Source organism: Crotalus tigris, unplaced genomic scaffold (assembly GCF_016545835.1).
Source record: "Crotalus tigris isolate CLP2741 ecotype Arizona unplaced genomic scaffold, ASM1654583v1 scf7180000024339.11422700, whole genome shotgun sequence".
Classification (NCBI taxonomy): domain Eukaryota; kingdom Metazoa; phylum Chordata; class Lepidosauria; order Squamata; family Viperidae; genus Crotalus; species Crotalus tigris.
This window is the reverse complement of record NW_024100509.1, coordinates 5,927,453-5,943,723: the sequence shown is the minus strand read 5'-3', so window position 1 is coordinate 5,943,723 and position 16,271 is coordinate 5,927,453. Positions and strand designations below refer to the sequence as shown.

Sequence of the window (16,271 nt, the reverse complement as noted above, 5' to 3'; positions counted from 1 at the left end):
CAAGAAGGGACATAATACATCTCCAGTGATTTATTAAAGATGTGGGTGAAGATGGGGGCCAGTTAAACAGCACAAACTTTCAAGCAGGAAGGAGTTACCCTGTCTGGGCCTGGTACTTTTCCAGGCTTTTGCTTTTATATGTGCATATATATTTATATATACACGACACCAACACTTATATAAATGAGTGTGTCTGTATGATTGAAGTTAAATTTATGTATGCAGAGTTAACTGACTAAGATGTGCATACATGCAGGCATAAGAACAGTTTTTTAACATTAAAAAATAATTCTTGCAGTTTCCCATTTTTTTTCCTGAAGAAGGTCTGCTACTGCTCCTATTATAGGTCTTTCTCAATGGCTTAGTGGTTATAATATTTGATACATAGAAGGTTCTTGTTTCAAAAGCTGGTAGAGTATTTTTTTAAATAACTATTTTTATTTTTCTGAACTATTTTTTTGTTATCAGTGTACTGTTTTTTTTCTAGTCACCTGACATAATGGTTTCATCAGCAGCTTCCCAATAATCCACAGGTTCAAATTAATAGATTCTGCATTTAATACCAATTTCCTTTCCAACCAATATATACATTATTTGGATCCAAAGTAGGTATACTTGCTGAATCTGTTAACAGCTTTTTCTTGGGTTACACTATAGCCAGTTGGCTCAGGAAAATATGTATTTGAGACAGTGACAGAAATGCTATATTTCTAATGCACATGGCTATCATGTAAGGTCAAGAAAAATTCCTACTTCATTCAAGAAGTAGCTGGTAAATACAGAAACACTACCTATGTCAGCTCCAAATCCTGCCTGTCTTTTTTACCTTTATTTTTAAGATTCTGGGTCAGCCCCTAAATTTAAAAAGTAGCACAATCCTCTATTTCCAGTCATTTCTCCACTAATCACTTATAACATCCTCTAACCATTGTTGACAAAACCTATTTTCATTAGGGCTGTATCAGCACATTGATGGTTGGATGACTCTGCAATAAGGTTACTTATAATCTGGGGATCAGTATCAGGCAAATCCATGCTGTTACTCCAGCAATCAGTAAATCAGAAAGTTGTTTAGACTCAAAAAAAAAAAAAAGAAAGCTTCAAAATCTAGAATTCAATATTATGTCTGTTTTGTAGGAAAAATAAAACTGCAATCAACCAGTGTGATAAAGGATGTAATGCTTTGAAGGCTGTTCCTGATTATTTCTGTAGGTATGGTCATGGCCACAAAACTTTCATCAGACTATCAAGAAAGCAATGGTTATATTTGCACATACATAGACAAATACTGAGAACACAAAACAGCTTTCAAACCAACTGGCAAGCTTTCCAAATGATGTTGCTGCTCTAATGGTTCAAGAGAGGTGTTTCATCTACAATTAAGTTTTGCAAAGCATCTCTTTCAGATACTTTGCATAGTCCTTTGATTCTCCCCAGTCACCCTTTTTTCTGACGCTAATGGATTACCTGGGTCTCAATGAGTCTCTCAGGCTGGTGACCTCCTCCATCCACTTGGAGAGGTCCAGCCCAGGAAGAGCCCCAGTGGATGCTTCCCCCCAAAATTCAGCTTCCTTCTGGTCACTAAGCTCACATTTCTTGCACGGTCCCCATGGTAGGTCTAGGTGCTTCTCCGGGTGGACCGATTTTGCAGATTCCATCTAATGTAAGGATCTGCCCAAGCTAGTCCCTCAGGAAAGCAACATTATTGACTCCATTATGGTTAATCAAAAGAACTTTTACTGATAGTGGTTGCAGAAAATTCAAGCTGAATCTAAGGGTCCCATACAAAGCACAAAGCAATTCTTTCATTTTTCCAAAACCCAACCCCCGTGAGCACTAAGAGTCTGGATGAGAATGATTACTACAAATACCTGGCTATCCTTCAAGCTGACAACATCAAGCACACTGAAGTCAAGAAAAAGATTAGAGATGAATACATCGAGTGAAAAAGATCTTAAAGTCCAAACTCAATGGAGGACTTACCATCAAGTCAATCAACATCTGGGCAATTCCAATATGATGCCAATAGTGATGTGAGAATACTGAGGTGCTGGGGAGATAATGGGTCACTCTCAGGGCATAACAGCCTTGGAACCAGGCTGGAACTGCCTAAGACCATTTCTTCTCCAAAGACAGTCCCCCTCCCTAATTCCCAAGCAGTTACAGCAAAAGCATGCAAGGAATGCCACAGTCTTCCTTCCCCCTCCCTCCAACAGAATGGCAGGACACCTGCATGATGGACCTGACACCTACACTTTGTACAGTAATGTGAAAACATCCTTATAAATCTCCACAATTTGATATGCCCCACAAATCAAATCAAAAGCGATTAGATCAGTCAGCATAAAATAAACCTTTGCAGTCATGGATCTGACCATATTTGACTATGTAGGACATACGGGGAAGATACTAAAACCAGTTTGCAAGAAAAAAGTGAGCAGTCAGATGAGAAGACCCAAACCCATTAGTAGCCTCATGTTGCAATGAACAAGGATATACATTCAGTTTCACAGCTACTAAGATAGTTGCCTGAGCAGGTATAAAGATAGTCAGGGAAATTATTGAAGCACAGGAATGCTGATTTAGTATCAGCTTATCAGGGACTTAGGAACTGAGGACTTGGCAGTACAAGAAAACAACAGCCAATGACTTAATAAGTGGCCATCAATACCCCAATCAATCAATAAGAAGCCACACCCAATCAGGCATCACATAAACACTGAAATCACACTTTCTGGTAGAGAGAAGTTCCCTGAGGATGAGTCTGAAAGCTTGGAAGACTAAATCTCTGGTCCCAGTGACCAACCCAGATTGGATCCTGCAGCATTATACTGGGACACATATATTTGCCTTCATCCCTGAGCATGTTTGGTTGTAACATATGACTTCTTTTTTATCTTATATCCACCTAGCACCATGTAGCCACTGTCAAAAAAACACACTACATCGACTTCACTTATCCATCTCTTACATTGACTTGCTCTCTTGCTTATTATTGCTCTCTTGCTCTACTGCTCATATCCTCTTCAAATGGTGAGAGCTGTCTATAGGTGTGGGCAGATGGGCTGCCTATTTCAGCCACATTCTATCATCCAAGCTGCCTATTGAGGTAATCTCTAAAGGTATTTGTGTTTATTGTGTAGTTTTTTGATGACACAAAGGAAGTGTAGATACAGTAGATCTAGGCTGAGGTTGATGGTGAAATGAAAGTTGTTGAAATCATGATGCAATTTGATAGATTAATTGATACTGAATGCCAATGCATTTTATCAGTCACTGGGTGATAGTTCCCTAATTACATACAGACAACTACCCAATCTGAAGCAAATTTTCAGAAAGAACAAGAAGACCTGCTTTGTAAAAATGATCCTTAACACCATTAGGTTGAGAAACATATAGTGTACTAGAAGCCAAGTGAAATACAGTAGTGCAACGCTGGAACTGAAATTCACGCACCGAAATCCCAAGTGTAACTTTTCCCTCCCAAAAGTGCTTCCCATAGTTAGTCTCCTTATGTCTAATCAAATTTAAATGAGATGCTTTTAGAGTGGCCTCCTGAAGAATGTAGCTGCACTTTGTTCTGAAACAGTTGACCTTGAGACTGCACTTAGAAAGGAACAATGAACTTTCACCCCTGCCATCTGACCCTCAGAGTCTATGTCAGGCTGGCCTCGAAAGAAGTTCTTGAAGTGTAGTAGTGGAGTATTGAGGTGGCATATGACATTCTGCCCCTCTTGAGAAAATGGATTAATCCTGTAATTAAAAAAAAAAGAGAGAGATGTTAGTAACTGGGAGAGTGAACAGAAATTACAATAAGATTTGTTTGGATAACAGTTGTGAAATTTGCATAACAGCTTTGGGGCTCACACATGTTGGCAGCCACCCATTCAGCTTTGGATGAGCGGAAAAGTTTCCATGCAATTAAGTATTGGAGCTTGCCTCTGCAGATGCATGAATCAAGGATTTCTTTTACTTCAGAGTGTTGTTAGCCCTCAATGAAGTCAGGAGGAGGTCAGGATTTTGCTGGTGGACGTAAAGGTGAGGTTTTTGCTGGTTTTAGTAAGCTACAGTAGAAGACTGGATGTAGTCTTCTTGAGGTTCTTTGGTAATTTCAGTACAACAATGACTGGATTGATGATCCTAATTAAGGGGAAATGACCTATGTATTTAGGTCTTAGTATTTTTATTTTTTATTTTAGACCAAAAAAACAAAACAAAGCACAACAAACATTACACACATACACACGTAATATATCCTTGTTAACAGCAACTTGTAACAGTACTCTTCTATTCTTTACATTCCCCCCCTCTTTCTTCTTTGAAATATTTGTCCTTATTGCCCCATTGTTTCTTATTTACATTTTCTTCTTTCATATTCTACTACTTACTAGGAATCCAACATTATTCATTGTAATAACATTCATATTTTTTATAAGACTCGACCGGAATTCCATCTAAGCATGGTGATCATACAAATATTCTCGTATTATTTAGTGCATATACTGTTTTTACTCTAATACTATTTCCAACATTAAAATTCACCCCTTTCCATCCAAGTATATTTATTTAATTTTATTTTTCTTTGACATATATAATAATTCCTTTCTTGTTTTATGCTAATATTGTGTATAATGTTTCTAAATTTTACTTTCTCTAGTAATTTTCTATAAACCTATTTTATGTAAACTTCCTAAAGATATATCTTATCTACATCCAATTTCCTTGGATTGTTAAACGTCTAAACTCTTTTTCTTGATATATTTAATCCTTTAATATTTATACAAAAGAGCTTAATTACGTCTCCCATTTTTAACTTGATCTATTTTTTTGTTTTTATTTTGTTTTATACTTTTTATCTCTATAAGTCTTCCTTTTACTTCTCTTTCTAACCTTTCTCTTTCTTGTAACTTTTGTATTTCTCGCTCTCGATCAACTTCCTCTAATAGATCTTCATCATAACTTTTACACTCCGGCTCTTCCCTACTTTCTTGTTCTTCTCCTTGTGAAAAGTAACTCTCATAAAAGTCCCGTGCTTTCTCAAGTGTATCTATCTTGTATTTTTTCTCCTGCCAAGTTAAAAGTATGCCTTCAGGTTGCTTTTCTTCTCATGGGCAAGTGGGGGGGGGAGGCGGTTAGAAAGCCGCTTTTCCTGGAGCCAAGGAAAAGGGATTCCCCGCTCCCCTTTTCCTTGCCCTCCCTCCCCCACCTTTTCTTTCTCTGCCCCTCGGTCGTGCACCTGGTTTGTCCCCATTCGCAATATTCCTCAATGGAAATGGATCTAATAGACGAGGGAGAGCGTGTGCTCATATGCGGTGTCAATAATGAGGGCTGGTGCAGCGGTGTCTATGGCTGCTCCCTGTGTGTCTCCAAGCCCCTAACTAACATTAATGCAGGAATCAAAGGGCAGTGGCGGCGGCAGTGCTCGCAGCTCACACACAGGCTGGGGAGGGAGAAAAGGAGAGAGAGAGAGAGAGAGAGAGGAGACGAGACACACACGCACACAAGGCAGAGCTAAGAAGGAAGGTGCCCCCAGGGCCCGGCTCTTAGGCTGTACTTTACACACCGAACTGCGAGCGCTCTTCCTCGTGAGGTTCAAGGGGGGACAAAGGCTGTCGCCGCCAGGATGTGCCCCCATTTTTTCCTCTTAGAATCGTTGGGGGAAGGAATGGGAGGGGGAGTCCCACATCGATTGCAAAATAAAATGGTCTGAGAAATATTATAAAGATCAAGTTGGTGCGATAATATTTTGGGCGTGGAGAAAGGAAAGTGGTCACATAACTAAACTGAATTACGCCAAGTAGGTATGCAAATAGAGTCCTCTTTAATAAATCAAAGCGTCGGAGGAGGCAAGCATAAGAACATTAACGTTTTAATTTCTTGATGTAAAGAATGGAAGTGGAGGGGGGTGGAGCAAGATTAGGTCAGCCTTAATAATTGATTCTGGAGTACACTCACATTGACTTCTGAGTTTATAATTTATTTCTGCATAAATGCGGGTTTTGAAAAAACCTTATTGAAACCTTCCCACTGAATAGCACGAAGCCGGGATTGCAGTTATTAATAGATATGGGGCTTTCATTGCCGTACAAAACCATACATTTTTCTATCAAGACAAACATGAAAAGAGGATGGGTGCGGGTGGAGGAATGAAGAAAGGGTTGAATCCCCTGCCAGGGAAGCAGCACCTTTTGGGACGGGTTCTGAGCAATTGCATGCTTCGGGGAAGGAGCTTCCCTGGCAGAAGCTGAGTTTGCAAGCCTCGTTGGCAAGCCAAGAAAACTGAAGGTCTGGAGGGTTCCCTCCTGCTTTCGGGGTTTTTCTCGTCTGCCCGCCCGGGTTGAGAGCCTGTGCCTCCCCTTCTCCTGCGGCTGGGAAAGAGGGCCGGCCCCGAGCCTGTCCTGGAGGACTTTTTAGTCCCCGGATACCCCCACCCCCTCCCCCATCAGCCCAGGACCAGGCACTGCAGCTCTGCATCAGGAAGGAATCCTCCGGACCTTTGGTTTTCCCGACTTGCCAATGAGGCTTGCAAACTCGGCTCCTGCCAGGGAAGCAGCACTTTTTGCGACGGGCTCTGAGCAATTGCATGCTTCGGGGAAGGAGCACGGAGGCAGGCAGGCAGGCGCTGGGCAGCACAAACTAAGCGGCGATCAAAACCCCGAAACCTTTTGCGTTCCTTTGTAAAGAAGCAGTGAAAGTCGGTCCAGCTGGTCGTTGGGGTGTGGAACTGGGCTGCGGACACCAGGCCTTACTCACCGGCAAAGCTGGAGCCTCCCACACCAACCAGTAGGTCGTCCGTGCTGCTCCACTCGGACCGCCGGCTTCTTGCTAAAGGGCTGTCTCCCTCCGGAGCTGTCTTTCTCCCTCCCTCCCGTTTATGTCGAGCCCATGGCGAACAGCATCCCACAAACCAAAGAAGTTGAACCAATCAATTCAAACTTCTTTCGTGAGAAGTTTGAATTGATTGGTTCAACTTTTTTAGTCCTATTTTTTTTTGGCACTGCACGTGGTTGGGAGCCACAGGAGACAGCTGAAAGAGCCGCATGCGGCTCCGGAGCCGCGGGTTGCCGACCCGTGCACTAGCCAAACTGTTCCTATAGCATGTTTATCATTTACCTGGTGCCCCTCAATACATCATCTCAGACGGGGGTGGAATTCACCTTCAAATTTTGGTGAGCCTTTTAAACCCTCCTTGGTACCGACCAGGGGCTTAGTTCCAGTTACCACCCCCACACGATTGGGGTGTGTGAACATGCAAACTCAGTACTGGAACAATACTACATTAGCTACCAACAAGATATTGGACTAACCTATTGCCTTTTGCAGAGATGACATATAATAACTCAGTTCATAGCAGCACTCCTAGCATTACTCCTTTCAGGGTGGCTTCAGGACAGGATTTTAGCCGCTACAATGTATCCTCTCAGCTTTCCTCTATCTGCCTGTTCTTTGATCTATTTCCCTTACTGCCAGCCTGGAGTGAGAATGGATGTGTCTCCGGCTATCTGCTTTATCTCTAGCTGTGGAAGAACAGGCGCGAAGACCTAACAGCCTAACAACCTTGGGAACGGCATCTTATCAACCCCATTCCCACAGCGGGTTCACACCTGGAGATTGGCCCATCTGAACTGACCAGATAGACTATTGGGGTGGGGTTTGCCAGTTGCTCCTATAACCTATTGATTTGCATGGGAAACCCTCAGATCCTGCCTTTTATGCCTGCTGTCAACTTCTCCTAATAAAAGTTCCTTTTGGAATGAAGCTGTTCCAGGAGTTCTGCTTTCTTGGGAAGAGGGATTGAGGCAGGTCCTTACATCAAGTGACTAAATTGGTAGACTAGCGAACCACTGTGGACACTATATAATTTTGATGACTTCATTATGGCCCTCAGACAGCAGTTTGAGGACCTGCTAGCTGAACAGAAGGTGAAAAGAAGGATCAGAACCATAAAGCAAATTATGTAACTTCTCTGCATCTTCATCATGGAGTGTTACCCCCCAAATCAGTTGTCTCTCCTTTCAAGGTCATTGTGACACACCATATTCTAGCCTCATAGTTCGAGCTGTGTTCTGACATGAAATTCCAACTTGGGTTAGGAAATACTCCAATTGTTTTGCCTTGCCATCAAATTTTATTCTTTTTTTTTAAATACGTTTTATTAGTTTTTCAAGTTTTTACATCCAGGTGCTTAGGAAGCAGCGTGGTGATAGGGTAATCAATAATCCAATAACAAAATCATTCATGTATATCTCAGACTACATCTATAAAGATTCCCTCTCTAGTTCTCTTAAATATTATATCGTGTTCATTTTAATACATTTCTAACTAAAACTCAATCAGTCAATACATTTATCAATGACATTTTACTTATACATATCCAAATCCTGTTTTTAAGTTTTGCTTAATTCCAATTTCATGTTTCAATTTAGCCTTTTATAACCAATAGTCTTAATTTCCCTCATTTCATTATAAGATACTTAACATAACTAGAATAGACATGTTCCAAAATTTACCTTACTTTGTTCACAAATATATTCTATTTCATTTACTAACAAAAATCTTCCATTATCACAAATGTATTTCCATCTGACAATCAAAACTATAATCTAACAATTAATTTTAATTTCCCTTATAAGTCTTAATCCTGGATATTAAACCAATCACTCCAAAGAGCTACTTAGCCCATTAAGTAAATTTTTAAATCCCATTTTTAAATCTAACTCTGGCTTTCTTTTTGTGCCAGGCAGGCTTCCATACCAGTGTCTCTGAATCCATTGATATGTCTCCCTTCATTCCCACACATGTTGTTTGAACCAAGGGAGAACATCCAGTTATCAATTTTTCAAGGGAACTGGCCCCTTTGTAATAATTAGGTTGTTGCCCTAATAATTCAAATCTTTGTTCTTCTTCCAATTTTGTCTGAGTAAAGTAGAAAGTCATATCCGGTGTTGTAGTTATTGTTTGGTTAGCTAAATTGTCTAAATTCTCAATGTGGTATGTTTCTTGATCAATTCCTGTTACTTTTGGAGTTATAGATACTGTAGTTAAAGTCAGTGTTGGATTACCAAAGTTCTTAATAGGTTGTGGATGTTGTTGTTCCTCTTCTGTTGTTTTTTGGCTTGTAGGTTGATCATCTGGAGTCTGGGCTTCGATTTGTAGTATTGTGAAAATATCCTCAGCTTTCACTTTTGACTTGATCAGCTCAGTAGCTTCAATAATTTTTTCAAGTATAAGTTTATAGTTGAGTTGTGGATAGAATTCCTCCGTTTCCATGGTGATTAGAGATAGTCCTTTGGTGGAGGCTATGTTTAGTAAGAGTCAGCCAATGTTCACCTCCACACTTTCTAAAAGTTGTTTTCAACACCTAGCTGTTTCCAATTCTTATCTTTTGGATAATATGAAGGACAAATCAAGGGAGTCAACAGGCACAATTGAAAAAAAAAATTCAGTTGCTATGCCACGTTTCGCCACAAGATGTCCTCAGCAGACCACAAAATCTTTTCCCAAACGCCAATTAGCTTTTTTTTTCCAATTAAAAAAAAACAGAGAAAAAGATATTTTCCAAAATTAATAGTTTAGGTAAATGATAAGTCTCTATAATAAGAAATTTTGGGACCCCAAGGTATACACAGAGCAAAAATCCAGTTATCTAGTTGTTAAAGTTAGTTATTCTTTTCTTTTCTTTCCAAAGCTTAAATTCCCAAATATGCAAGCGCTGCTGAACTGAGAGTGGGGAAAGAGTTTCAAGGAGCTTTCACAGGAAGGTAGTTAGGGTAAAGAGAGAGAAAAGGAAAGGTCTCACCCATATCTTCCACGGTGCTTCACTGAGCTTAGAAGTGCTTTTGGCTTTCAGCTGGTGCAGCTAGATTGTCAGCCATGTTGATGGCTGATCTTTCTTCCGTCAATCCAAAGGAGCTGCCTCAGCTCAAGCGGGAGGGCTGCTGCCCTTCCACACTCAGGTGAGGGTCCTCCTCAGCAGTGGTTGCCCCTCCAGGGCGACTTTCGACCCTTTCCAGGGTCTTTCGATGGAAAGAAACCAAAGGCGGGGGAGGGAACTCTCTCCATCGTCCGAAGGTGCTGCGATCCAGAACCGAAAGACCCATCAAATTTTATTCTTAACCTCAGTATAAGCAATCATCTTGCCTCACAGTTGCCGCAGGCACCAGGGGTGCTGGGACAGGTGGTAGGATAGCTGGCACCGGTCTTCTATCAGGAGCAGGATTGGGCCATTCCAGAAAAAGTTATTCCACTTTTTCTCTGTTGAGATCGAGTGCCTGATTAATCACTGCACCTTGGGCCTCCTTCTTGGATCACTTAGGATTGAGTTGCACTGCTTGTGGCATGACTTAGCTCCAGATCCATGGGTAAGGGTCACTCCTGGAGGGGGCTTCTTCAGCTTACTGACACCCATGGATCATCAGGGTCACTCTCTCAATGACTACTCTCTCCATCTGTTAGGGAGCTGGATGGAGGTGATGGTTTCCACACAGCTGTTTTTGGGTGTACACCCAGTTCAGCTGAGGTTCTCCAGCTTCTCCTTTGATTGGCCAGAGTTCAAATTCCTCCTCTGGGTCAAGACTCCTGTCTCTGCTCTCCGGTGTCACCGCGATGACTCCCACACTTTCCTATCTGGTTGTCCATTGTTTGAGATAGGCATGGTTTGCACAACTCCCATGGTAGATTTTTTTCTCCACGTGGATTGGTAATACAGTTCTGGCTTAATGTCAGACCTGCCTCAGCTTGGGGCCCTAAGTAAAAACAATCTTTAACACCATCAGATTGAGAAAGGTATAGTTTACTAGAAGCCAAGTGAAATACAGTAATACCAAACTGGAACTGAAATTCACCTGCCAAAATCTCAAATGTAACTTTCCCCTCCCAATGGTGCATGATCGTGGGGATTCACAGTACCATTTGTAAATACCACTATTTCAATGCTATGACAAGTTTGAATTTTAGTGAAGACCACCTGTACAGAATTCAGAGTGACTCTTTTAGAAAAGAAGAACTTCAATAATACTATTGAAAGAGAAACTGTTGAACCACACACCATAATCAAAAGGTTTCGGTCTATTTTTCAACAAATACAATGAGTTTTAACACATTACAATTGTTAATTGATAGGGTACTTGTAATCTGTCACCCCCCCCCCAGAGAAGGAAATATTAAAAGGGCAGGAAAAAATATATCTCCTTCAAGGATCTTATAGAGACAGAAAAGCATGCTCAGGTCTCCCTCCCCCAAGCAGAAGCCAGCCCTATACAAATCCAGATGTAAACCATCAGAAAGGAGATCAAGAAGACAAAGACTTAAAATCTGCATACCCCACCCAAACTCTAGGAGTCAATAGCCCCATCACCAGGGAAGCAAGATATGATAATAGGATTAAACTACAGATACCAAGGCCTAGAAAACACTCAGATTCAGTTCAAAGTTCATGCCACAGGAATAGGAAACTATTCCAAACAAAAGGCTAGAGAGGATATAAAAACCTATTGCACATATGATCAGCCCTTGATTTTTTCTCTCTTCTCTGCCAGAGCCATCTTCCTCTCCAATAAACTACAATCTTCTTCCCAAAGCAGTTGCCAAGTTTATTCCCAGCTTGGATGAACCAGGATGAAGACTTTTCTTCCACAGGATGAAGACTTTTCTTCCAACACTAGGAAAAGTTAGAATAGACAACATCATCACCAGATGGATCTGTAGCTGGCTAACAAACCGTACTCAACAAGTAGTCCTCAATGGCACTACATCCACATGGAGAGAAGTAAGCAGTGGGTTACCACAAGGTTCCGTCTTAGGCCCAGTACTCTTCAATATCTTCATCAATGACTTAGATAAGGGAATTGAAGGGGAACTCATCAAATTTGCAGATGACTCCAAACTGACAGGAGTAGCCAACACCCCAGAAGACAAACTTGAACAATGGGCCCTATCCAACAAAATGAGTTTCAATGTGGAGAAAAGTAAAGTCTTACATTTAAGCAGGAAAAACCAAAGTTACAAATACAGATTGGGCAAGACCTGGCTTTAAAACAGTAACTGTGAGAGGGACCTTGGAGTCCTAGTGGAAGATCACTTGACTATGAGCCAGCAGTGTGCAGCAGCAAACAAAAAAGCTAATACAATCCTGGGTTATATAAACAGAGGCACAGAATCAAGATCACGCAAAGTATTAGTACAGCTTTATAAAACCCTAGTAAGACCACACCTGAAATACTGCAGCCAATTTTGGTCACCATATCACAAAAAAGATGTTGAGAGTTTGGGGGGAAAAATCAGAGAAGAGTAACTAAGATGATTAAAGGCCTGGAGACTAAAACATTTGAAGAATGGCTACAGGACTTGGGTTTGGCTAGTCTAAAGAAAAGAAGAAATAGGGGAGACATGATAGCAGTGTTCCAGTATCTGAGGGGCTGCCACAAAGCAGAAGGGGCCAGATTGTTCACCAAAGCACCAGAGAAAAGGACGAGAAACAATGATGGAAATTGATCAAAAAGAGAAGCAACCTGGAATTAAGGAGAAACTTCCTGATAGTGAGGACAATCAACCAGTGGAACAGATTACCTCCAGAAATCATGGGTGCTCCATCACTGGAGATTTTCAAGAAGAGACAAGACATTCACCTTCTGAGATGGTTCTCCTGCTTGAGCAGGGGGCTGGACTAGAAGACCTCCAAGGTGCCTTCCAGCTCTATTCTATTCTATTCTATTCTATTCTATTCTATTCTATTCTATTCTATTCTATTTCTATTCTACTCTACTCTACTCTACTCTACTGTAATGAATGTAACTGAATTGATTTATGTTTTATGCTCCATTAATGGTGTTAAGATTTAATCAATCCCTCTTTTCATGTCACATAAACATTGCAATATGATAGCTACTTTAAGAGGTTGCTATATTTTTTTTAAAGAGGCATAGGTTGCCCTGGGATCTCTGGTTATGTATCATCATCAGTGAGAAGATTCTATATACATGAATAATGATTACTTTACAATGGGCAATAAATCTTCCTTTTATATATTTACATATAATATAAATACTGAAAAAATAAACCTCATGAGATCACATATATTCTTAATGAGTTAATTAAGAAATAAAATTATATGAACAATTATATTCTAGGCTAAACTTGGTTTACAGTATAGCATATTGAATTAATTACTATATCTGACTTCACCCATTGTGCTAAGCAAAAGTAAAGCAAGACATGTTGTACCAACTGTAACATATGAATCCACTCACTGAAAACATTAGAAGAATGGTGTAAAATAACTCCTAACATCATGGAGGCTACTTGGGAAGGAACATCAAGTTAGGGGGAAGAAAAGGTTTCAACTGCCAAACTGTAGTTAAGAATTCCATTATGTACTTACTATATGTACTTCCAAGTACTGCAAGTACTTTGCTCATATACTACATATGTAGGCTCAAATCTGGCCTCTTCCCCTTGTTTCTATTTAAACTAAGTACTTTGGAATATATATCATATAAATCAAAATAGATACAATCCTGTTTCCAGGGCTCTGGACAATCTGTGTTGGAAAGGTGAAGTTAGCTAATGATGCTTTCCCCAGTAAAGGAAATTCTACAATGCTGGGCATCCCCCCCCCCTTCTTAATTTTAGACGTTACATTCTTTGCAAACATTCATGCCTAAAGAAGGGTTGGAACAAAACAGAGCCGCTCCAACCGGTCAGACAGGTAAAAGGCTTGTTGACACCGTTATGTTTGCAGCACGCATGCTCCTTTCCAAGTTTCCTGGTGGTACCTTTACTCATACACCTTATGAAACTTGGGGGGTGGGGGTTGAGGGGACCTCCTTCCACTACGCCTCCGTTTTCTTGTTTTTTTTGATGGGGGGGGAGAAGCTTCGGAGAAGCAACGGAGTAGTTCTCCCGAGCGCAGGTAGATTAGAGACGCGTCTCACCTGCAGCATAAGCAAGGTGAGGTTCTAGTGCTCACCATGCCCCGCGTTTTCCTTGTGAAGAGAAGGATCCCGCTACCTGCCAGTCGTAGCTGGGACGAGCTCCCAGACGAAGAGCGAGCGGATAACTACGTCCCAGGTAAAGCGAGAAAAAAACGCTCCTTCTCACCCCAGTTCCTAGTTCCTCTTCTCAAATCTGTTCCCCATCTTCCCCGATCTTTATAATTATTTCACTGAAATAGCTAGGATTAGTATTTAAATTATCGAAAGCATATAATAATAAACAAAACAAACACTGGAAGCTTAGGTGGACTCGTATTCTGAATAAATTACTTGATATTAGTTATAGACAATAAGAAAAAGAGCTATATACTTACTATCAGCGATCCTGTTTGAATCGCTTCGCAATTTTAAAAATCAGAACACATTGCAAAACGAGTGTAAAACCTTGATGGAAAGAAACACGGCACAACATAATCCGGTGGATGATTTGCTGGTTTTTTAAGAGAGCATGATTAGGATCCAGCTGCTTTCCTAGAAACTACGGTAGTACAATAGTAGCATAGTGGCCTTTCATGATCACATAATTCCGCTGTAGTCTTTTTTGCTGTTCCTCTACGCTTCTCGAAAATCTGATGGGACTTGGGGCAAGAATTATTAAATAATTTTAATCGGTTCCCCAACATCTTTCAGGAGATCTGCAGACGTGTGACATAAACCAAACCCCACCCCGGGTCTTGAAAGTATAGACAATACACGTGGAAAAACGAAGGCCGCCTTGCAAGTGTTTCGCAAGCGAATTTGCAGTTTCCACCTCTTTAAGCGATCTCGTGCCTTTCCCAACTTACAGCGGGTGGGCGAATTCCAAGTAGTCCGGCACAAGCAATTTGAACTTTGCCCTCTTCTGACTGTTTTAAGTTCCGGATTGCAACCGTTAGTTAGCCGAGCGCCTCCCATTTCGAACGAGGTGACTTGTTCTGAAGAGCGCCAAATCAGGTTGGGTGAGGGATTGTTAGATTATCGCCTTTTTTGGTTGGTTTGGAGAATGAAAGTCCAGATTGTGTTCCCTTTGTGCTCAATTATATAGACTTAACAAAAGAAATATTAAACACTGGCAGGGAGTGCAGAGATTAATTCCTGCATTAAATTTTACTATTTAGCCTAATGCTCCCAAATCTCAGGACATTCTTACTGAATTAGAATTATACATCTCTCTTTCACTCACTCAGCTAATGAATTTGATTAATTGTGCTAATGTTTTATGATGAGTTCCCAGTGAGACAATCATGCTCTGACAACACTCCTGACTTCATCTTCCTCCTCCTCATCATCATAAGCAGCGGCCTATTTCTATTTTGCCTTTTTATACATAACTCAAGGTGATGTACACTCACCTAGCCTAGCTGGCTTTTATGCCAAAAGGAGGCCTAGAGCTCAAAGTCTAGTTTCTAGTCTAGCACCTTCCTCAGTACATAAAACTGGTGGTAGCCTGTTAAATTTAACTAGTGTTTTCTCCCTTATGTAGTATTGTTAAAAGACAACCTAAGGACAAATCCACAAGCTTCCTTGCTCTGTTTAAGAATGGCCCATTAACCATTTCCAGAGATCAAGCTGCTGCTGAGGCAGTCCAAGGATGGCTTCAAATACTCCACTTGGGAAGTGGCATTTAAAGTCTGCCAGTATTTATTTATTGGGAGACTATTTGTTGCACATATGATTAAAGATGTGCTTGGAAAAATATTAGGAGCTTTCTTTTATTTACTTGTTAGCCTCCATTCTCCATCTCACCTATTTCTCTGTCTTTGCATCTACTTCTCTCCAGGTTTCTAACAAGGTAGAAAAGAGTTAAGCAGAGTTCCACTTTTTCATTTGGGAATGAAGAGGGCAGAGATTTGGGGTTTTATTCCACTTTATTTGTCAGTTTTAATCATTTCCTCATAAAGTAAGAAATCTGTTAGTCTAGCAGTTATTCAGTTCAGTGCTGCCACTTACAAATAAATGTAATTATTAATATTAATAACATAATTATAAATAATTAAAAGGATAAGAATGAAAAGTTTGTTATATCATCAAATTGGTGGTAGCCCTATGAACAAGTGTCACAAGACCACAAGAAATAAGAACTCTGAGGCAATTGCTTTCCTCAGGCTTGGGTAGATGATCGGGGCTCAGGACCCCATAGATGAAAGAAATTTGAGTCTTGGTTTAATGTCATGGTTCCGATAAATGAGACCAGAAGAAATAAGAACTCTGAGGCAATTGCTTTCCTCAAAGAACACTTTTAATGGCTACATAATATCAGCATGAACAAAGGTGAAACCAAGATTGAAAGTTACCTCCCCA

General features: G+C 40.7%; 1 protein-coding gene and 1 long non-coding RNA gene across 2 annotated transcripts in view; one reads left to right on the top strand and one right to left on the bottom strand.

Annotated features, from left to right (window-relative positions):
• Positions 1-2,889: 2,889 nt before the first annotated feature.
• LOC120300301 lies at positions 2,890-15,262 on the bottom strand. Its single transcript, XR_005554626.1, has 2 exons — positions 14,306-15,262; positions 2,890-3,753 (listed from the first exon to the last, which is right to left on the bottom strand). It is a non-coding gene; the product is annotated as an uncharacterized LOC120300301 (long non-coding RNA).
• OVOL2 (ovo like zinc finger 2) overlaps positions 13,755-16,271 on the top strand; it is a 52,802-nt gene continuing 50,285 nt past the window's right edge. Inside the window, 1 exon segment of the mRNA XM_039326125.1 lies at positions 13,755-14,067. Coding sequence (XP_039182059.1) covers positions 13,968-14,067 — 100 coding nt within the window. The 5' untranslated portion in view covers positions 13,755-13,967.